The sequence below is a fragment of the Fukomys damarensis genome, unplaced genomic scaffold (genome assembly GCF_012274545.1).
Source record: "Fukomys damarensis isolate Sample0158 unplaced genomic scaffold, DMR_v1.0_HiC HiC_scaffold_35, whole genome shotgun sequence".
In the NCBI taxonomy this organism is placed as follows: domain Eukaryota; kingdom Metazoa; phylum Chordata; class Mammalia; order Rodentia; family Bathyergidae; genus Fukomys; species Fukomys damarensis.
In genome coordinates this window covers 52,708,140-52,730,860 of record NW_022900947.1, presented here as the reverse complement: position 1 = coordinate 52,730,860, position 22,721 = coordinate 52,708,140, and the positions used below count along the sequence as shown (strand labels likewise).

Here is a 22,721-nt window from a genome sequence, read left to right as displayed (position 1 = left end):
TGTGTGTGTGTGATATAGATGTAGATATAGATATAGATAATATATTTATCTCAAAAGATTTCCCAGCCATCACAGGTATTCTTCTAATAACTGAATACTTGCATATATACTGCACAACCTACTTTGTTGATATACATATATTTTATTTATTTACATCTTTCTATATATGTGTGTGTGTGTGTGTGTGTGTGTGTGTGTTTACATCGATTCAAAGCAGGGCAATAAAGCTATTTAAAGAGATTTTACAAACCGTAGAAATGAAATAAATCAGTGATTAAAAAAAATCATTGTTCAGGGGCTGGGGATTTAGCTCAGCGGTTTGGTGGCCTGCCTTGCAAGCACAAGGACCCAAGTTCAATCCCCGGGACCAAAAAAAAAAAAAAAAAAATCATTGCTCTTGTAGAAATAAAAGTTAGGTAAAATGTCCATTAATATTCTAGCTCTTAATAATTATACTTAATACCTACTTCTGGAAAATTGTTTTATATAATTTTTGGTTATTATAATATTAAGTCATATCTAGAATATGTTTAAATTATGTTATGGCTTAATTTATTTACTTATTGAATAACTGCTTATTAAATACTGACCATGGCCTAGGAATTTGAAATTCTACATTATTAATTTTTTTGTTTATTCTAATGCAAATTTACTTTTCTTTTTCTAAGTACATACTAAAAATCAAAACAAGTATATAAAAGTTTTGCTTCAAGACTGTTTAAAAAGCTTGCCATTAATAAAAATAAAAACCAAAATCTCACAGACTTTCTATTTAGTAGTTTTATACTCTATAACTAATGTGCATATTAAGTCATTTATCCTGCATCAGTATCAAAATCAAGAATAGTAAACATAGGTTCCTGACTTCTGGGTTTCAAGCAAACACAGGAAACCACTATGTTCATTGCACAGGAAACATTTACAAGGCCTTAACATTGAAAAAGACCTTAGATACCTCTATATGACTACTTTACAAATAAAGAGAAACAAGATTCAGTGGAGTAATGCAAATCATCCTAAATCAAAAAACAAACAAGGGGCAGACCCAAGGCTTGAACTTGAACTGATTCTAGCTGCACTGTGTCTCCACACTATTTTTTTGTTTTATTTTGTTTTGTTTTTTGGGGGGTGGTTTTGAGACAGGGTCTCACTATGTAGTTGAGACTGACCTGGAACTTACTATGTAACCCAGGCTAGTCTCGAACTCACAGAGATCCTTCTGCCTCAGCCTCCTGAGTGCTGGGATTACAGGCATGCACTACCACAGTTTTAAATTAATCAGTTTGGAATTGATGACTGCACTAAAGTACAGATTTAAAGTTCTCAGTGGAAAAAAAAAAAAACTGCCTTTTTTTTACCGAATCTGTAATTGATGATTTCAAATCCAAATCTCTCAAACTCTGTCCTCACTTTAGTATCAATGAAGAAATCATGTAAAAGTATAACTAAGAGAATTACTAAGAGAAGATGAGATATTAAATATTAAATTTAATAAATATTATGAAGTAATTATACAAATACTTTCTTAGACACTGTGGGAAGCTCTAAGAGAAAAAGCATATCATTTCCCACAGCAAAAAGCTTACTTGCACTGAGCCTTTCACTAAGAGTTAGTGCACATTGCACGAAAGCACAATTAGGATTGCAAATTATTTCACAAGTGTATTTTGCTTCAAGTGTAAACTGTATGCCATAGAAAGCTGGACAGAAAACTGTCATCCTTGGATAAAAATCAAACAAGGCCTGCAAGTTGCTAAGGACAGATGAAACCTCTGTGTAGACAACAAGTCCACAGCCATGACTTTCTGAGTCCACAATCCTAAGTTTTGGTTAACAGTCCCAACTGAGGTCAGAAACACAGTGCTCATGGAGGATCATTTTTGTCCTTCAGAACACATCACTTAAGTTTAATCATGTATTTAAGGTGAATATTTGATTACGTACTCTCTTTATCACACTAATTTCTCCATGAAAGCAGAGGCCATGTTAACCTTGCCCACCATTACATTTTCAAATCCTAGCACAGGGCCTGCAATACAGCAAGTACAAATCATTGCTGGGTGAATGAATGAATTTCATATCAAAGTTGCAGCTTACTACCACATACGAGGGGATACTAACTCTCAACTAAGGTTACTCAAGAGTTAAGCCCTAAAGAAAATGTCATGGCGACCATGTTTTCAGTTCTTCTAAGATGATGCATGCAGTACCAGCACCACTACACTGGCATAGGAGAGAAGTTCCCTCATTTCATTAAATGGTTGCCAGGGATTTAGCACTTATTTCTCTTGCAGAATCCCAAATGAGGGCTGATGATGCATGAGTGATCCTAAGAAGGTTTAGGTTGTGAGAAACATCTCAGTTAGTAAGCAAATGAATACAATGCATAATTTCTGAGTAACATGAAAGGTAATGATGCCTCTGATTTCCAAGTTACTAACAAAATCAGTATTTCTGTAGGATATTCTTCAGTGAGAGCTCTGTTTTCGCAGTGAATTCCAAACAAGATGACTTTTAAATTGACCATTTAACATAAAGTCTAGAATATCCTTTAATATTTAATAGTACTGTTTTCTCCTGCCCATGAAAAGATTATTCCTTGGAAAATCCCTCGTATGGAAATTTCCTTAACTTAATTCTACTGATTTCAGTGGGAAACATTATTATGTATCCCCAAATCCCAAAATTAATATACATTTATGCTTAAACATCACATTGCTTTTAAACATCATGTTGCTTTTAAAGTTTAAATAATTAAATTAGTTACACAATTTTCCCATTTTTATTATTTTATGAGAGCTTACATGATCTTATTTAGCTGTTTTATAGTGATTAAAACAGAACATATATGTGATATTTTATATTTCTGTAATTCAAAGTTTAATGCAAGACTAAAAGGAAGGCAAAGGAAGGGAGGAAGAGAGGGAGAAAGGAAGAAGGAACAAAAAGCAAAACAAACGATGCCCCACATACCAAACAAGTTGACCTTATGCCATGTTGCACATGACTATCACTGCCAAAATCTTTCAGACAATGATATAAGACAAGAATATAAAATTAGACTTATACAACTACAAAGGCCTTGGCTCCTCTGCAAGGAAAAGGGAACCTCTGTATTTTTTCTATGATCTTTCTTATACCTTCTTTCAGTTATTTTAAATATTTTATAGTAGTTTATAAATAACAATAAGAAAACAGCCTTTAAATGAAAGTAGGTGTTTTTTTTTTAATTCTATAAGATTCAGTGCATTGCTTTTTGGCTCCTCAGATACCCACATTTCCAGAGAAAATGTTATCAAGTCTACCAAAGATGTGGAACACCCACCAGTTAGTGCTTCAGAACGTCTTTCAATAAAGCCAAGAATATACTGAAAATGATATTTCCTTAAGTATTCTTCAAGTGCAATCTTCTGCTCAGAGTTTGAAATATTTATTACTAAATAATATACCATATATTAGACACTGTCTCAATACTTTAAGTGTAAATAGTTATAAGATAGTACATTAGAAGAGGCCACTAACAACAGGGCACATAAGATATACTTCCACAAAAATATCCATAAAATAAAAATGGCTTATCATACCAAATGTTCCTATTTTCTAATTATCTCTCAGAAGAAAAAGACATCATACTACCTATAATATTTATTTGTGATAGTCAGGCATCAATTTTATGCCTTAATACTAAATCATGCCATGATTTGGTGAGTCATTTAAATGAAATAAATTTCAAAAAGAAAAATTTTAATGCATTCATCACAAACAAGTGGATATTACCAGGTAGTCATTATTTGGCATCAAAAATGACAATCAGGAACCAGGAATTTAGCTCAGTGGTGCTGCTGCCTGCCTCACAAGTGCAAGGTCCTGAGTTCCATCCCCGGTACAAAAGAAAAGACAATTGGCAAGGGAATATGAAACAAGGAATAACATGCAAACAGGACAAGAAGTAAAGCTACTTGGAGAAGCTACGATTTCAGATGAGTCTTAATGAAAGCAAGGGCAGGGCCATCCACTTTCTGGCCCCATTCTGTCTCTCTTAGATGGAAGCTATCTTTCCCTCAATAAATATTTCCTACTCTTAAAAAGAAAGGGTATAAAATGAAAGGAAAAAAATTGTCTACTGGATGAGATTCAGAGACATCCTTACAAGATGTCTAGGTAATGGGAAGAACAAAAGCCAGAGACTTTCAAACTGAAGATGGTAGCCCTACATATTAACTTTCTGCTCAGTGCATCATCAGAAGGTTGCCTTGATACACAAGGCTAGCATGTCACAAGCGTAAGACGTTATCACATACACTCTCCATGACTCGCTCCGTCAACATGAGTGTCTGAGGATGCTCCTGAGGATGTCTTGTCTTCTCCTCATCACCACTTCCAGGACTTAAAATCAACAAGGCTTGAGTTATACGAAAAGTGTGGAAAATGTGCAAATAAAACCAGAAAGTACTGATTTTTCGTTATTTGTTGAAATATGAAAAGAAAGTTACAAAGAAATGGAGCATATTTCTACCTTTAAAACTATCACTCCACACACCTCAACAATGATTTGATTAAATTAAATCTAATATTTTGTCTTAATTGTTAAAATGGTAAACATGAAGGTAATACTATAAAAACTATATCACTCTGAGGAGTGATAAGGGATATGTAATGTCTAACAACAAAGTTAATTATTAGTCTTATTAGAAACATAAATTTTTTGAGGCTAGATATGAACCAGGTGACCAATTCAAACTTGCAGTAAGTGAAGAATCACTGTTTTGTTTAGTCAAAATCCATGCTTTCTTCCTTTATTTTTTAATGCAGATTGGTCATAGTATAGCTCCAGAGAGTAGGGGTGTGTGTGTGTGTGTGTGTGTGTGTGTGTGTGTGTGATGGGGGGGGAAGCATGAATTAACTTCCATGGTAGACGATGGTGATATCTGTGTCACAAAACAATTTTATAGCAGTTATTTTGCTTTTGCTCTATAAGTCTACATACATTTATGTGCATTTATGGTTTTATAGTTTTCAGAAATTTATCAGATAAATATTTTTTAGTATTTCATAAAGAACAATGTGAGAATACACCTTAATTCCACTATATTTTAATGTTAGAGCCCTAGGAAAAATAAGATTAATCAACTAATTTAGTATTTGTATTAATGTAAAGTAACAAATTCATCTGAGTTGAAGCCCATGAACTACATACAATTTATAAGTGAATTGTAAAATTCTTCCTTAGAGTTATACAGTTATGTGTTTCAGATTTCTTCTTTCAAGAAAAAAAAATATTCTCTGGATATTGGACTTTTGCTTTTCTGGCCGATGTGGACATAGTCATGAGCATGCGATACCAAACATCTAGAGCAATTTAATCATTTTCCAACAGTAGTGAGTGATGGCTATTTTGTCCTGGGTAAAATACATTTCTGGACTCTCTCCCAAAGAGTATTAGAACCAGATATCCTAATTAATTATTCTAAGTGATTTTCCTTGGTAAATCCAATTTTCCATGCACATTTTGCCATCACATTTATGACACTGATTTTAAATTATACACTTAGTCATCCATCCCTTCCACCAAGATGTAAATTAATTGATACACAGGTCTATTCTGATTGCTGGTCCAAGGGAGAAGACCAATACACAACACTGAACTGGTTTTGTTTGATTTTTCTCTCTTTTTGCTGTTGTTTTCTGACAACGTTTCCCTGTGTAGTCTGTGCTGACCTGGAATATGCAGTCCTCCTGCCTTGGGTGTTGAAATTACAAGTGTGCACTACCACACCCACCCTGCTGAGCAGGTTTTTTAAATTGCTTTATCTTATTATGATTTGATTCATCTCCTTGGCAGAGACAAGGGCAATATTATTTTGTCACTTCTTTTACACTGTACATTGTAAACAGAGTATCTTAGGTTACGTTTTTGAATGAATTTTTGGTGCAGAAGTAAATCCAAGGAGATCCTGCCTGCATTTCCAGCCAAGAGACTTAAGAGGAAGGAAAAACAAATAGCCACAGTGGTGATTCAGTCCAAAAAGATGATACTTGAGTCACTTTCCCACTCCCTATAGCCTGTCTTCCATCCAACCAAGTGATAAAACAACCATGAAAAGTAAATTATAAGTTAAAAACATTTTTTCTCTTTAGCAAGTCATGCATTAATAAAGAAAACTTCAAAGAAAGAAATAACATCTGTAAATATAATAGGGTTTTTAAATAATTAGTTCTTACAGTATTGGACCTAACATTTAAGGTTTTTATATACTTTACAAAGCATACAAAATTCTAAACTAAGCCCCAGAGATAGCCTATCAAATTAAAAATTAGCCTCTTTGAAGGATATGTTGAACCTGTGTGAGCTTTCTGTTCACAGAGATCTGGCTAGTGTCTTATCAGAGTGCAGGTAGACTGCTGAATAGCTCTTTCCTTTTTGACCTGACAGGTAAATTTCTGGTAAAGGGTTCTTTCGTCTACTTGACTTATTGTGCAATCTAATGTGAGAGTGTGCAACTGTAATTCTGGTAAGACTAGATACTCCTTCTTGGAGTTATAGAAATTCAATGGCATAATAAAAATGAACCTATATTGACATTTGTAGTACTTAATTCATATATCACGTAGAGATTTGTTTTCAAAAAGGAACTCTTTTTGAAATAAGTAGTAATGACCAGTGGGTTTACAATTACCTTTATTTTAAATGTGGAATAGGACTCATTTGTTTTATCTCTCCTTGTGTATTTCCCACATGAATTGAACAGGTTTACCATTTTGCATGGATAGAAGGTACACAGCAAAATTATCTGGTGTAAATAATTTCATTCTATAATACTCCCTAAAATGATTTGTCTATCCAAGAATTGGTAGACAATGTTAAAATCTGCTCCATTGCTGAATTAAATTTCTTTTAACCTAAAATGAATTGGAAATGAGATGCTTAATTAACTGAATGTCACAAATAATTGAAACATACCACACAAAAAGAATTAATTTTAAAAGCACTGTCAAAAGCACTCAAAACAAAAATGCACTAAATATAATAATGTATACATTCTCTCCTACTTATACTATTGTCTTACCCTGTTTTCCCAAGAAGTAGAACATGAGACACAAACCTGTATTTAGTAGATTTGAGAGTGAGTTGGGCATCACTAAGAGCACCTGTAAAACATTCCCTGGGACCTAATCAACTGTATTTAAGAATTGTATTCCCAGTGACTGGGGAACACAATGGGAAGCTTTTGTCCATCAGTTCTTATATTACATTGGTCTCTGACTCTGCCAACATGAATCCCCACATTCCTTGCCCTGTTGGTTGCTTCTGGCAGAAAGTTAAAGTTCTGACTTGAGAAAGACACCTGTGCAGGTCCTCCAAGCAAAGCTGACCCAAACTGATACAGACATCACCACTGTGCTAGAATAAAAGATGAGCCAAGTGGATTAAAAGTGGGCATGAAAAGGCACAATTTCATTCAGTTTTCTTCTGCTTGGTGTTTAAGGTATAGTGTAAAATGATCACACACTGTAGTGCTTTCCAGGACCAAGAACTTTTCTAATAAGTTCTAATGGAGATGTGAAAATCTTCTTTAGAAATAGGGAATGACTACAAAGAGTATATTAATCTCATGCTACTTTATGAACACAAAAATTGTATTTTCAAGATTGTATTAAATGATTATGCTTACAGAATATTTCCAAAAATGATATAAATACTACTCATACTGAAATAAATTGTGTTCACAAGTGTAGTTTTCATTTTTTCCTTTACTTTTAGACATTGCAATGCCAATGGCAGAAAATCTTCTCAACACTTGTAAGTTCATCAAAACTTATTTTTCTATTAACATTGAATTCTGTGAATGACCAATAGACATCCCTTTGAGAGTCTGTTAGATATCCATAAAGGTGTGATGGGAAGTTTGCTTTCAGAAACTTGTATGAAAGTTACTGCAGTTGCCCTTTTATTGCCTGTATCAAGTAATATCATGGGCAGAGGGGACCTAGGGACAAGCAGTGATAATGAAGAACGTAGAATCTGAAAATAAATGTTTTGCCAGAAAGAAAGGGACCCAGAGATGGAAGGAGAGGAGGACAAGGGCCTTAAAAAAATTAAAATCTGTTATGTACATGTAACAACCCCACATGATAAATGTAATCATCGTGTGCTGCAAACTTGTATTAAATAAAATTTAAAAACAAAAGTTTTTTAAACTCTAAAATAAATTCCATATAAGTTTTGAGTCCCAGAACTGCCGCATACAAACTGGAATAATATATATAGGTTATTTAACTTGCTAAAGCCTCAGTTCCAAATTATGAAGATAAAATAAGCTGACATAAATAAAGTACTTAGAAAAATATGCATGCTTATTGTAAGTACTCAGTACATTCCAGCCACGTAGATTAGATTTCTTTGTTTGCCTATGTAAACTCCAGACCTTGGAACTCACTGTGGAAGCCTTACCTCAGTAGCTAATTTGAGTGCAGAGGAGAAAGCTGTTTCACACACAAACAGCTTCTTACTGCTGGCCTTACCTTCTGCTTCCTCTCTCCACTACCTGTCCTGGAAAAGCAAACTGACAGGAAAAGTATTGCTTTAACCTGAGGACTTAAGGGAACAGCTGGATTGCAGAACAGCCCTCCAGAACCAGGTGACCCAGACCCCACCACTCACAGAGTCCCTCATTCCTGGCACTGTTATTTCTAAGAAACTTGGGCAAAATTTAAACACAGTCACATTAGATTATTTTTCTCTCTCATTAATTTTGACTGAGAGAAAAACCAATCTATCCTCAAGTAACTTAAGACAGTTTAGGGTAAATTATTTCACTGAAAAAACTTTAGTGCTCATAAAATTTAAATTCACAAGTGGGAATTTGTCAGGTTCATAGGAGAAAAATAGTTAAGAATTAAATAGAATTAAAAGCAGCAGTAGGAGATAATCCAATTTGTCTGTCTCCCACCTGGATGACTACGCAAACTTTCATATAGGTACTCTGAAACAAATTTGACATAGTTAGGGTTTTGATTATATTTTTTAATTAAAAAAAAGAGAAGGCAAAAAAATCAAACAAATCTAAATAAAGAATAGAGCTTTGGTGTATGACATAATAAAACATTAAAGTGCAGTAATAGACAAAGGAATAGAAGTTGGAAGGGTAAAGAAGGTATAACAGCTCTGTAGATTTGCTGAGCAACAAGCAATCTTGATTACATTCTTCAAATCCTTGAAGTGTTCCATACGATTTTTTTTTTTTAATGTACCGGGGATTGAACTCAGGCCCTTATGCTTGTAAGGCAGGCAGTAGAACCACTGAGCCAATCCCCGGCCCTACATGTTTTTTGACATGACAAAAACATGAGGAGCTGTGTAGGACGTCAATAACAAGGTAATAGCAAGGCAATATGGCAGAGGTGTTGGCTGAAAGCTTAACAGATACAACAACCATGAGGAATGAAATCTTAGAACAGAAGTTGATGCATGGGTACAAATCAAGTGAGAATTATGAGTAAAAGCAGAAATAGGAAAGTAGACTTGCCATGAGGAGGTTCCTAGCCCACAGAGAAGCATCTGGTTTTTATATTCCTTTGAAAGAATTTGAATAAAAGCCAACTTCCTTTAGGAGTTGTCCAAACAAAAGGGAGGGCAGGGAGGAACCAGCATACCTCTGGATTCTGGGTTATTTGTTTTTATGTCTGTAGCATAGTCAGTAATAAGGGAGTGGAAACTCAGAGAGAAAGAAAAGGAAGCTGAATTCAATGAGTCACTAGAAAAGCTGTCACTGCAAAACAGCAGCTAAAAAACTGTTCTGCTGAGCAATTGTTGTGAAAAGGATGCCTTAACAACCTAGAAAATAACCTAGAATTAGGAGCAAAATACAAACTTAAAGACAGTGGTGGCCCAGTAAGGCCTACTGAATAGTCTATATGGATTATACTGTATAGACTTTACTTTTACAATCATTTGTTGATATGAAATATCTACCCTCTGGTACAGTCTGGAGATCTATTTTTTTAAAAAAAAGACATGGTCTGGCTCTCCAAATACTTTTATTAATGAGATGGCAATCTCTAATAACAGGTACCATGAACTCTTAAGGACACACTCTGCATGTTTGTTGGAGTAAAGTTAATCACGGGAATGGTAAGAGGAAACAGAGACATGGAGACAGAGACAGTGAAAAAGACACAGAGAGAGAATTAGAGAGACTAATGAGGAAATTGTACTATTTCTGCTGATTTGCTTTAGAATTGAGTCTAGCAGTTACTCTGATCTAAATAGACAACAAAGCAGAGTCTTAATTCATTGAAGCATATAACTCTGGCAGTTGGGTGGCTGTCTTTACATGTCATTCCTTTTATCCAGGTATTGTGTTTCAACTTGAATGGGAAGACATTGCTATCTACTCTGTGTCTCATAAATATATCATTCACATTAACGTTCATCCTTACCTCCATATGAATGTTTTCATAGCAGTCATTACTAAAACCTCCACTAAGATTTAAAAAGCGCATTTTCCCTGTGCAGTTTAATAGCTTATGTAGCTATTATCTTCTACATTCAAACCTATAATTAAATCTAACTCTTACCTGAGGCCATGGGAGATCACATAGACAAATGGGAGACCACAGAGACACACAGTGTGAATGCTAGGTATACAGAAAGAAGGCAAGGGCTGTATTGAATGGATTCTCAGGAAACCTCATGTCAGCAGTTACATCTATTCTAATTTCTCTAAGACTGAAACTTTCCTAAGGTAACAGTTAATGAAGACACATATCCTGGGGAGTTTGTTTACTACAGCAAAACGCATGCACAAGCAATATGAATACTAATACTCGCTATTTTGAGCAGGTTGTGGACGACGCACAATAACTGGCACTGGCAACAAAATAGCAGGGGGGCAGAACGCACAGGAAGGAGAATGGCCCTGGCAAGCGAGTCTACAACAGAACAGTGTCCACAGATGTGGAGCTACTCTAATTAGCAACAGCTGGCTTATCACTGCTGCTCATTGTTTTGTAAAGTAAGTTTTGGCCAGAACAAGGGAATGTCCGAGAGTCACACAGATCCCTAAAAACCTGAGAATACCTGTCAACCGTACAGTCATAGAACCATGCTTCATACGGACCTGTATGGGGAAGTAGAACCTCTGAATTACTCAATGATTTACCAGTGAAATAAATGTAATCAGCCTAGAGCAAGGTGGTTTGTCAATAGTAGCACTAGTGACATTTTACGCTAGATAATTCTGGAAAGCTGCCTGGTACATAATTGAATTTTTAGCAAAATTTCTGCACTTACCCACCAATAGCATCTCACAGGGTGGCAACTGAGATGTTTCCAGACATGGCCAAATGTATGGGGACAAAGTGATCCCCAATTTGGAAACACTAGGTTAGAGTCATTCACCTCAAATTCATTTTCAAAATCTTAAATTACAAATTGAGTATGCATGTTCTTTTTCTGTCTCATCATTGTTATAGTTGGCTTTATATCCACAGCCTTATTTGAAATGATTTCTTCAAAAGATGTATTGTTGCACTGAAGTTTGCCCTTCAAAAGACTTTTACACTTTTGTTTGATGATTCTTTTCATTAACTCCACCAGTTTTCTGTAGTAGTAATTACTTTCTTTTTACTTCTCAAAACTTCAGTTCCCTTCAAAATCATTTGTGCTTATTATGGTAGTGAAAATTTTGAAAATGTCCCAGGAGCACTATTTTTAGTACTTGATATACAAATTCTTGAATAATAAGTAATAATAAAAGTCAAATGTATTTTATTTACAGCCTTTAATGGTTAAAAGACAATTTAGGCTACTTTTGAAATTTCCATAAGTTAGGCTGGGAATTTAGCTTAGTGGTTCTGGCACCTGCCTCAAAAGCACAAGGACCTGAGTTGGATCCCTGGTACAAAAAAAAAAAAAAAAAAAAAATTCCATACATTTACTCTATCTCATATCCTTCCTTGTCCAGTTTTTATTCAATCTTACTAGTTGTATGTTATCACATTTATCTTTCTAAATCCATGTTAGTATTTTCTATTCAAACTGAGTAAAACAGTTTCCATAGGTTATCTTTTAAAGCATGATTTACTGTATGATTCAAGGTTTACTCTTGTTACCAGTTTTTATTTTCTATATGGCTTTATTTTTGTGTGCTTATAAGTATTACAGAAACTCAAAATAACTGAATTGCTTTCCAATGGTTAAGAGGTTAACTGCTATAACTCCAATATACAGGACTTTTAACAAGTACATCTATTTTCCTTAGTGCCAATAAGCCCAAAGATTGGAATGTGACTTTTGGACTTCTCTTAAGTGATCCAAAGATACAACAAACAGTCAAGGATATTATAATTCATGAAAACTACCATTACCCTGCACATGACAATGACATTGCTGTTGTGCACCTGTCATCTCCAGTACTGTACACAAGCAACATCCGAAGAGCATGCCTTCCAGAAGCTACTCACAAGTTCCCACCCAATTCCAAGGTAGTAGTCACTGGATGGGGAACATTAAAGTCTGATGGTGAGTTTCTAAATCTCCTTGCATGGCCTGAGTTTTGGAAATTAAAAGAAATTCAGAATTACAACTGAATCTGAAAATATTTTCTCTAGATTATTTTAAAGAGGATAATATGTAATGGATTGAAAATTACCATCAATGTCATTCATGCAGAAACTATAATTTCATAGACACTTATTATAATTCCCTTTAAGATGGCAGTTTTACAGTATCATTATTTGGATACATGTTATTTTCCTCCCCTTCCTAATTCTTTCAATAAATCCATTTTGATTACCACTTTTGTTCATAGTTATCTCTAGGTAGCCAGAATACTTTAAAGGATAAAATAGGCAAATATTCCCATTTCTTAGCTAGGAAAAAAATCTTTCTCTCCAGAGATTGAGCATTCTTTATGAAACGAAATAAATAACACTCATTTATATATGTGCATGACTCTAAAAATGTAAAAATTTTGTGGCTATTTACGTTCATAAATGCATTTTAAAAGTGAAAACAAATTTAAAATTAACCCCAAGAATCAGAATTATAGTGTTACTTAACTAAAAATCTAAAAATAATTATGAAATGCGTGGTTCTGAGTTACGAATTTTTAATTTTTCTTTCTAGAACATACATGTATCAAATATAAAATTCTCAAATAATAGGAAGAAATCCCATTACAGATGGATGTAGATGCTCAAAATTTCTAAAAATGCTAATTTTTAGCAAGAGTTTGGTGTGTTTATAAACATTAGTTGCTTCTTTGTCACTAAGGAGGAAAAAAGTTTAATTAGCATACACGTTTTACATTGGTTTGGAAGCTGTACATAATGTTAGGAGCTAATAATTTAGCCAGAGCAATTAATACTGACTTAAGCAAAAGTTTTATCATATCCTTTCTTCAGGAGGAAGTCCTAATGTACTACAAGAAGGATTTGTGAAAATTATAGACAACAAAACCTGCAACAGTAGCAAGGCATATGGCGGACTGGTCTCTCCTGGAATGCTATGTGCTGGGTTCTTGGAGGGGCGCGTAGATGCCTGCCAGGTAAATCTGCTTGATGCATTTGGAAGAATTTTTTTCTTGAAGTTTTAAATTTCCAGTTAACGAGTTCAATTCTCTCGATGTTTAAAGACTTCAGCCAAAGTACATAATTAAAATAATATTGATGTATATAGGTCTCATTAAAGGAATGAAACACTAAATCACCCATCCCATTATAAAAAACTGGGAGTCGCAGTGGGGAAGAAATCAATTAGAAAAAGCAATGAAAAGGTTAAGTAGAGTACTAGTTACATTAGTCTGGTTATGTTTCACTGAGAAATACAACAATCCTGGAGCTTTCATAACCTGGCTCCAACATTCTAAATATTTTATTCAACAACCTTTATATGGCATCTCCATAAATCAGATAATGTTTTAAGTTCTTAACAAATATTAATTCATTCTTCTTATGACAGTCCTCTGCAGCATGTGTGTACTATTGTAAACCCTACTTCTCAGATGAGGAAACTGAGACAGATGGAGTAACTTGCCTAAACCCAAACAGCTAGTAAAGGACAGAAATGAAATTTAAATGCAAAGAATTTAGCTCAAGTGTCCATACTCTGAACTCTACACTAAAGTACAATTCTTTATGAATAATGTGCTTTGAATGCCCCATTCATCTTTATAAGCAATAGTCCTAGAACTGGTAAAAGTACTAACACCATTATCTAGGCAGATGGAATCAGGGATACATCATTTTATTCATCCATTCATTGCAGCAATCATTTACTGGCCAGTAACTGTGTGCCAAACCTTGTGCTATATAGAGAGAAATTATAATAAATAGAAAATATTCCTGAACTCTCAGAGCCACCAGAGATGGTAACAAATATTTACAATACATAATTATCTCTAATTAAAAATTTCAGTCTTTCCAATCACCCCACTAAAACTATTACTTAATAGGATAGCACGAAGAGCTCAAATCCTCTCCATCTCAATGTCTTCTTAGCCCAATGATTCCTAAACTTACACAGCCCTGAGCCCATAGTTTATTATTTCATCCACTGCATCCTTTGATGACTCATCTCCTACTTCTCCCAGACTGATTCTAATAATTTTTAATCACAAGATAAACTATAGGCTTTATTTGTTTTCATATGTGAGCTTCTAAGCACACCTAGAAGAAATCTTGCCCTCTTATAAATTGAAGTCACTTATTCACAGGTGTGTCCTTAACGTATTTTACATTTCTTTCAGGATTCTTGAAGTGTGCTATGCCAAACCATTATTATAGTCTTTACTTGCCTATCCTACCATGCCCTCATCTTCCTTAGCATATTTCTAACCAGAAACCATGGAAGTAATCACATGAGGACCCCTTTATCTCTTTTCACCCTGACACATTTATATTTGGACATAGAGTCACCTTCTATGTTTAGGATAAACAAGTTTCTTGTGCTATTCTCTTTTCTGTGTTCCTTTCCCAGTCTCCTTCCATCTACACCAGAATTTTAACTTTCTATTAATTTTAATTTTCTTATGTATTTCTTAAACTGTCCCAGGTTACTGAACCATTCTCAACATTTTATAAATATTATCACATTTCTCCCTCCAAACTTATTCTGAGGAAAACTCAACAACTCAATCCAATAAATGGGAGGGGGGACTCTGATTTTAAAATGGGAAAGACCTGATTTGAAATGTTTTTAAAGAATTCATCCATTTTTATTCAAAAAATTAAAGCAAGCATTTGAAAAACTACTCAACATCAATAATAATCACAGAAGCACAAATTAAGACCACATAGAAGTATTTCTCACATGCCAGGGTATTTAATGTCAGGATTGTCCAAAAGGCAAGAAATAAAACCATTAACAAGGATGTAGGCACAAAGGGACCCTGTACACCGCTGATAGATATTTAAATTGGTAAAGTCATTATGGAAAACACTATGGATGTTCCTCAAAGCACAAAAAATAGAACTGCAATATGATCCAGAAATTCCACTTCTTGGCCTATATACTCAGGAAATGAAATCAGTATTTCAAGAGATATTTCCACCCAAGTTCACTATAGCACCATTTGTATCAGACAAAAGATGAAAACAACCTAAGTATGCATTAACAGAGGAATGGACTGTTTATATTATCATATCATATACTATGCATAATATATCACATATGTTATATATCACATAGCATATAACTATAATCTGTGACTAAATATTTTGTCACAAATACCAGGATTTCCTGTTTTATGGAATCCTTATATTTGTTTTGGGGTTTTGTTTGTTTGTTTGTTTGTTTTGGTACCGGGGATCGAACTCTGGTCCTTGCGCTTGCAAGGCAGGTCACCGAACCGCTGAGCTAAATCCCAGGCCCGAATCCTGATATTTGAAGGAATCACTTCAAAATATATAGCAACACATCACATTGCACCACTTTAATGTATATGTTTGTCAATAATATTTTAATTTTTTAAAAAATACACCTGCCTGAGAACAATTGATACAGATGTGGACTGGTGTAGATGAGCTGAGAAGTCAAAAGGTACAGGACAAACAATGAAGGGATTGCCACCTGTTTCTCTCCATTTACTCATAAGAATTTGAAACTCATAAATTTAGGTTCATAGTGACATTTATTCATCCATGAAATAACAAGAGTTCAGAATGGCTTCATGAAAAATAAGCTGGCTAGAAACATTCAAAATATTGCTAATACATAATTTTGTAACATGATTTTACTTCTCAGTGTACAAAAGTGAGGAAGGTAAGGAGCTGAAAATGCTCTTGATAGGGTGGAAGCAAGAGTGACTTATGAAAATGGAGCTACATAAATAAAGATGGAAAGGAGGAAATGAGCTGGTACTAGGAGAAAATGAAGGGCTATAGCACTGGAATTCCTAGTGAGGTTGAACAGCAGATACAGAGTGAAATTGTAATAAGTGGAACAAAAAAACTTAGGGGGTTGGCCATGCAATCATAATACTGAGTAACAGTGTTTCACAAGTGGAGCAGATCGAGGAGATAGCAAAGTGATGTAGAAACGCTAAATTAAAATATGGATGATCAAACTCAAGGAAGCAGAGATACTAGTCAAGGGGCTAAGATATTAAATGTATCATCCTATGGATGTTTAAATTATCCATGATGATGGAAAAAATTAAAGAAAAGAAAATATGAAGTCTAAAGAGTTCTATCAATTTGGGAAAACAGTCTAAAGATCAATAGATAAAACTACAAACACCTAGAGGAGGTAGAGCCAAATACACAGTACTTGAAGCTGGAGCAAAGTTTACAAAAGAATGAAGAGCAAGAGCTTAGTTTTGGTTGTGGGTGACTACAAACCTTCCTTTTTCACAGCCTCTTACTGGAAATAGGGGGTTTGGGGAGATAGTCCAAACATTCTTCAGTATGCTGGTAACTGAATAAGCAACTACACTTCCAGTAGCTCCTTGGGTGAGAACTGAGTTGAAATATTTCACATCTGTTTTCCATTGTTGTATTATTATAGCCAAAGACATATGCTGACACTTGAATTTAGGTAAATAATCACAGAACACAAAAATATTCTAAATTAGTGTCATGTACGTATTGAAATTGGAAAAAAAATATATTTCTTCCCAGGTTTTACTACAAAAGAAAAAATATTCAGCATTCACCTTTAAATGATAGTAATTGTACATATCCTTTTCTCTCTAGGGCGATTCTGGTGGACCACTGGTTAGTGAAAATTCTAGAGGAACCTGGTTCCTTGCTGGTATTGTAAGCTGGGGAGACGAATGTGCTCTCCCAAACAAGCCTGGTGTCTACACTCGAGTGACATACTATCGAGATTGGATCATGTCCAAAACTGGTCTCTAAGGAGAAGTCCTCTATATATTACAGCTGACTTATTGTACACTTAATATGTTTATAATTCCCAGGCCACATTTATCTTTGATATCATCTTTTCTTATGTACATTTAGTGCTGCACACCTAAACACATACAATCTGGCGGGGGGGTCGAGACAGGGTCTCACTATGTAGTTGAGACTGACCTGGAGATCACTATGTAGCCCAGGCTAGTCTCAAACTCACAGAAATCCTCCTGCCTCAGCCTCCCAAGTGCTGGGATTACAGGTGTGCGCCACCATGCCCAGCTCATCACATACAATTTAACTACTATGAAAAGTGAAACAACCTGGCTTAGTGAGACTATAAACCTGGTCAAATAATTTTTCTTTTTATTCCCTTTCAGACTGAAAATACATGAGGAAATATAGTTTGAGTTTTTAAAATTTCTGTTAGCTTGCATATCCAGATCTTTTGGGAAGTCACTGAATGAGTACTAGCAATACATTGTCTTCTGAGGCAATCCTCTGCTGAGGAGCACATGGGTCCCACAGTATCTATACATTTGTAGGTTATTGTCAAGTGAGTGGCAGTAGTGCTGCCTGAAAGAATTACTCAGGAAAACCTGTCTACCTGTTTTCTTTCTGGACCCTGTTTCAATGCTATTCCTGTCTCTATTTCTGGCTTCCTTATCTTGAGTGACAGAAAATGACACGAGTTTCATAGGTGTACGGAATGGATCACAATACTGTGTTCTTGTCCTTGTGCTCTTACAAGTATGAAAGTGAGGCCAGAAGATGAAAATGGTTCTCACATGCACATACAATAGTAACATTCTCCTCAGATGCATGGGCTTGAATATCTCATGCAAATAAGGCCATACTGCATATCTGTAAACTCTTAAATTTCCCAGTAATATGAATTATCAACCAGAATAAATAATGTGGAAATTTTACTTATACTTCATTCTCCTATTGCTAGTAGGAGAAACATCCTAGCTGATACAAATGATTATAAATGAATTATCATGCCAAATCCACAGGTGATTTACCCAAAATATTTATCCAAAATAATGACCTCATCAGGAAATCTCTCAGAGTGTAGTTCATCAGTGTCTCCAAAGAAGTTTATCACTAACACTTTATAGCTACCACAAAGAACCTTCATTATGATACAAATTTTTTCAGAGCATCCCCCCAAAATAGCTTTAATAATAGTAGCTAACATTTATTGAGTTCCTATTGTGTAGAAGACACACTTTTGAGCCCGCACAGGATGATAATCCCTTGTTACCTCAAAGATCAGAGAGGATACAGTTGAAAACTATATTCCAGGGCTTTTTTTTGTTACTGGGGATCAAACTTGGGCCCTTGTGCTTGGGAAGCATGTGGCGGAACCATTGAGGCAAATTCCCAGCCCTAGAGCTCATATTTTTAATATGCTATATTATATCATTAGGTTATAACTAAGGCCCTACCTAGTGCATTATTCTAAAATGCACTATTTGTCAGAAAGTTTATGGATGCATTAACATAATATTTATTATTTAATTGCTTTTAAAATAATGTGATATAAAAATGAGAATCAAGACTTGTCATGTAGAGGTACAAGATCCCAACAATGAATGTAACTGTACTGTATCCCTAAAATGTACCAGTAAACTCAATTAAAGCTGAAAAAAAATAAAATAAGACAGAGAGAAAAGACAGATAATATACAAGAAAATATCAACTAAAAAAAATAATGTGATATATTTTGTTATAAATTCAAAAGAATTAGTATTTCTATTTTGTAGTGTTTTAGATGTTAAGTATAAGCCAAGTATAACTTTATATACAGTAGTCAAGATTAACTTAGCTTGGATCCAGGAACAACTGCTGTCTGGTGGAGGGTACCTCTTGATTGACAAACCCATAGGTCAGGTTAAAAGGATTTCCAGAAAAAAAAAGTATTGGACAGATTACTTTTAAAGTTAAAGTTAAATCCATTTTCCCCTGCAAAATGTGCTGCCTTCTAAATCAAAACAATGTTATTTAAAATAATATAATCACAGTAAACAAAAATTCAAGATTGTATATTTTCAGGTGTTCATTAAGTTGTAAGATACATTTTACATGCTTATCTTGGAGAAAGAAATATGGATTGTAATTTAAGTTATTAGTATTCCTCTTTACCTACCTTATTTACCTCTTTTTGTAAACAGTATAAAGTTTCTATGGGGAAAAAGTCCAAAATATTTCATTTTAATTTAGAAAATAACAACAGAAGATTGACATGTTAGATTAGCAAACTTTCAGAACGTGTCTTCAAATAAGCCTACTTTAAGTCAACCATCCTACATGATGATATACCATATAATAGTAGTTTTCCTTTTATCTCTACAAGTCAAAACAGTAAGGAATCACAGTAATAATAATAATAATAATGTCTTCCCACCTGGGTCTGTTCACATTGGGCATTTCAGCACTAGACAGTTTAAGAAAGAATTCAAAAGAATGAAATTGGACACGTACATCATACAGAAAATATAATTCAAAATTAATATTAAGGATTTAAACACAAGACCCAAAACTGTAAAACTCCTATAAGAAAACATCAGGGGGAAGCTCCTTCACACAGGAGTGGGTGATGCTTTGTTTGGATGTGATACACTATGAGCAGGCAGCAAAAGCATCAAACAAACAAAAGCTTCTACATTGCAAAGGAAACGAAATGAAAAGGTAATTATAAAATGGGAGAAAATATTTGCAAAGAATAATTTTATGAGGATATAATTAGCTATCTATCCAAAATATATAAAGTGCATACACAACTCAGTTCCAAAAGGCAAAAAATCAATAATTTAATTTAGAAATGATCTTAATAGTGTTTCAAAGATGATAAACAAATGCTCAACTGTTTTTAAGCCCCATCCTTTTGTAACTGTCAGTAGCTGAGTTATCTGGCATCTCGTTCAGAATCTTGTGATGGTTCTTAGCTGTGTCTTACAGACTCCCTCATGTGATCCAAAATCTACTAGGATAAGTTTGATTACAATTTGTGATCCTCTCTTGACTTGTTTCATTTTTACTCTCAGTGCTGCTTTGCAGAGTTCTTGTGATGGGCATACTACCTTTATGCCAATGGAAATTTTACTTAAGGTTACTCAGAATCTTTTTGGTATAATCGGCTTACTTCCTCAGATTTTATAGTTTGAGTAGAAACTACTGCTGTCCTCAATAATTTCTACCAAGAATTCTTTTCACCAAGCAAAAAATAAAAGATGAAAAAGGAGACTTCAAGGAAGAGGGCAGAATGTTAAAGAACAGAAAATAAGCCTCTCCAAGATCTGGAGCCCAGATACTGGGATATAACTGAGGAAGCAAAGGAGAGGACAAAAAGAAGGGGAGGGGAAAAGAAGGAGGGAGGTGGATCCCCAGGAACCAGGAAGAATCTGAAAGGAGAATTGGAGCCCATAATAAAAGTGAAGAGACAGACCTGAATGCAAAAAAAGGAGGTGGCAAACTTCAGCTGCCTGGTTTACAGCTCACAGCATAAGAGGAAGCTTTAATCTACAGAGATACAGTGAGGGTAGATGACTCCAGAGGCCTCCAGAGAAAATGCACCAGTGGAATAAGCAGTGGGTACTGTGAGCTACAACAGCAGGTGAGTGACTCTAGTCCTAGCATCAAGGGGAGAGAGTGCATGGCCAGACAAATTAATCCAGGACTCCCAGTTACTGGGTAAGGCACAACCACAGGAGACATCCAAGATCAGGGAGCTAAGCTGAGGCTGACAAGAAACACCCAGAGTGTTGCAGGCTGAAGAAGTCAGGCTGCAGTCAGAGGCCAGGATCAGTCTGAACTTCTGTGGAGCTGAAAGCATCAGGATTGACACACTGCCCTATTCCTATCGCAGGCTTGTAGGGATCATCTAACGTATCCAAGTTCTCTCTACCTCCTTTGTCTACCAGAGACAGTGAGGACACACCCTGGGTTGGACAGTGCCACAAAACAGTAGACCCCAGAAGATAACCACAGGATTGAAATCACAAAGAAATCTTTTCCTTTTCTTTTTCATCTTTGCTTTCTTTTCTTTTTCTGAATGTTTTTGTTTTTTCATTAGAATGAACATTGTTTTTATGTTTTTTTCTTTAGTTCTTGTTTTTGTTCTTTCCTTCTTTCTTTGTCTCCTGTCTTCTTCACAAGTTTCCCTAAGCTTAGGTAACCTTCCTTTGTCCTTCAGCCTTGCTTCTAATCTGTTTCTTTTCTTTTATTTCTCTATTTTTTCTCTTGTCCCTTTTAAATTTTCTCCCCTGAGAGAAAAATCATTCTATTGAGGGGATAACTACTATATATAATTTTCTGATTTCTTTTAGGTTTTGTCATATAACTATGAACCTTACACCTATGGTTAATAAGAGCAAAGTAAGAGTTTTTCACTTTCTAGACTGTGCTTGGTGCTATTGTTATTACTGATTGTACTACTTTAACCAAGGTGACATAGTTTTTGTGATCAGTTGTTCTTCTTTGTATACCAATACTGAGATCATCTGGAGGTCATAAATAATACCATAGTCCAATATCAAAGAACTGGGTTCTAGGCCAAATAGGCAGCAACTTATCATCCCTAATAAATTGAAGTGAAAAGAGCTTAGAACAGATGCAAAAGCCAAAATCCAGCTACACCAAGAAGACAGCTCTGAAAAGAAACCATTTCCTAAGGAAGTCTTAATACTAGTAATAAAGATATCTACCATAAGCAACTTACCCTTCTTTATAGAAGAGTAGTATTTCATTATGGACAAATGCTGTGCTTTATTCATTTGGCTGTTGATGGATATATGGGCCACTTCCAAGATTTAGCTCTTAGGAGTTGTAATGCTATAAACATAGACATGCAGGTATCACTATAATATGACATCTTTAACTCTTTCTGGGAGATCTAGAAGGAAATCGGTGGGTCAAATGGAATTTCTATTTTATTCTTCTTTGAAGGATCTCCAAATTATTTCCATAATGGTTGTACTAGTTTATGTTCCCACCAACAATTTAAGATTATGTTTTCCCTGAAGCTTCACCAAGATTTGTTATTATGAGACTTTATAATGATAGCCATTCTTTGGTAAAATGGAATCTGAGTGTTGTTTCATTTTGCATCTCCATGATGGCCAGAATTGCTGAACATTTTTTCATGTATTAATTGGGCATCTGAACTTTTTCTAAGAAGTGGCTATTCATTTCAGTTGCCTTTTTTTTTAATGAGTCTTTTATTTTGGAAGATCCAATTTAAATTTTATTTGGGAACGAACTTGGGACCTTGCACTTGCAAGGCAGGTGGCAGAACCACTGAGCTAATTCCCTGGCTGGAGGATCTAATTTTTTTTTTTTTTTTTTTTTTTTTTTTTTTTTTC

The 22,721-nt window shown here is 34.9% G+C and overlaps 1 protein-coding gene across 1 annotated transcript in view; it reads left to right on the top strand.

Moving 5' to 3' along the window:
- The window catches only part of LOC104853274 (transmembrane protease serine 11C), a 51,085-nt gene extending 33,673 nt beyond the window's left edge, over window positions 1-17,412 (top strand). Inside the window, exons 6-10 of the mRNA XM_010611179.2 lie at window positions 7,763-7,801; window positions 10,844-11,015; window positions 12,264-12,523; window positions 13,408-13,550; window positions 17,197-17,412. Of these exons, the coding sequence (XP_010609481.1) occupies window positions 7,763-7,801; window positions 10,844-11,015; window positions 12,264-12,523; window positions 13,408-13,550; window positions 17,197-17,358 (776 nt within the window). The 3' untranslated portion in view covers window positions 17,359-17,412. The remainder of the gene's footprint in view (window positions 1-7,762; window positions 7,802-10,843; window positions 11,016-12,263; window positions 12,524-13,407; window positions 13,551-17,196) is intronic.
- The last annotated feature ends 5,309 nt before the right edge of the window (window positions 17,413-22,721 follow it).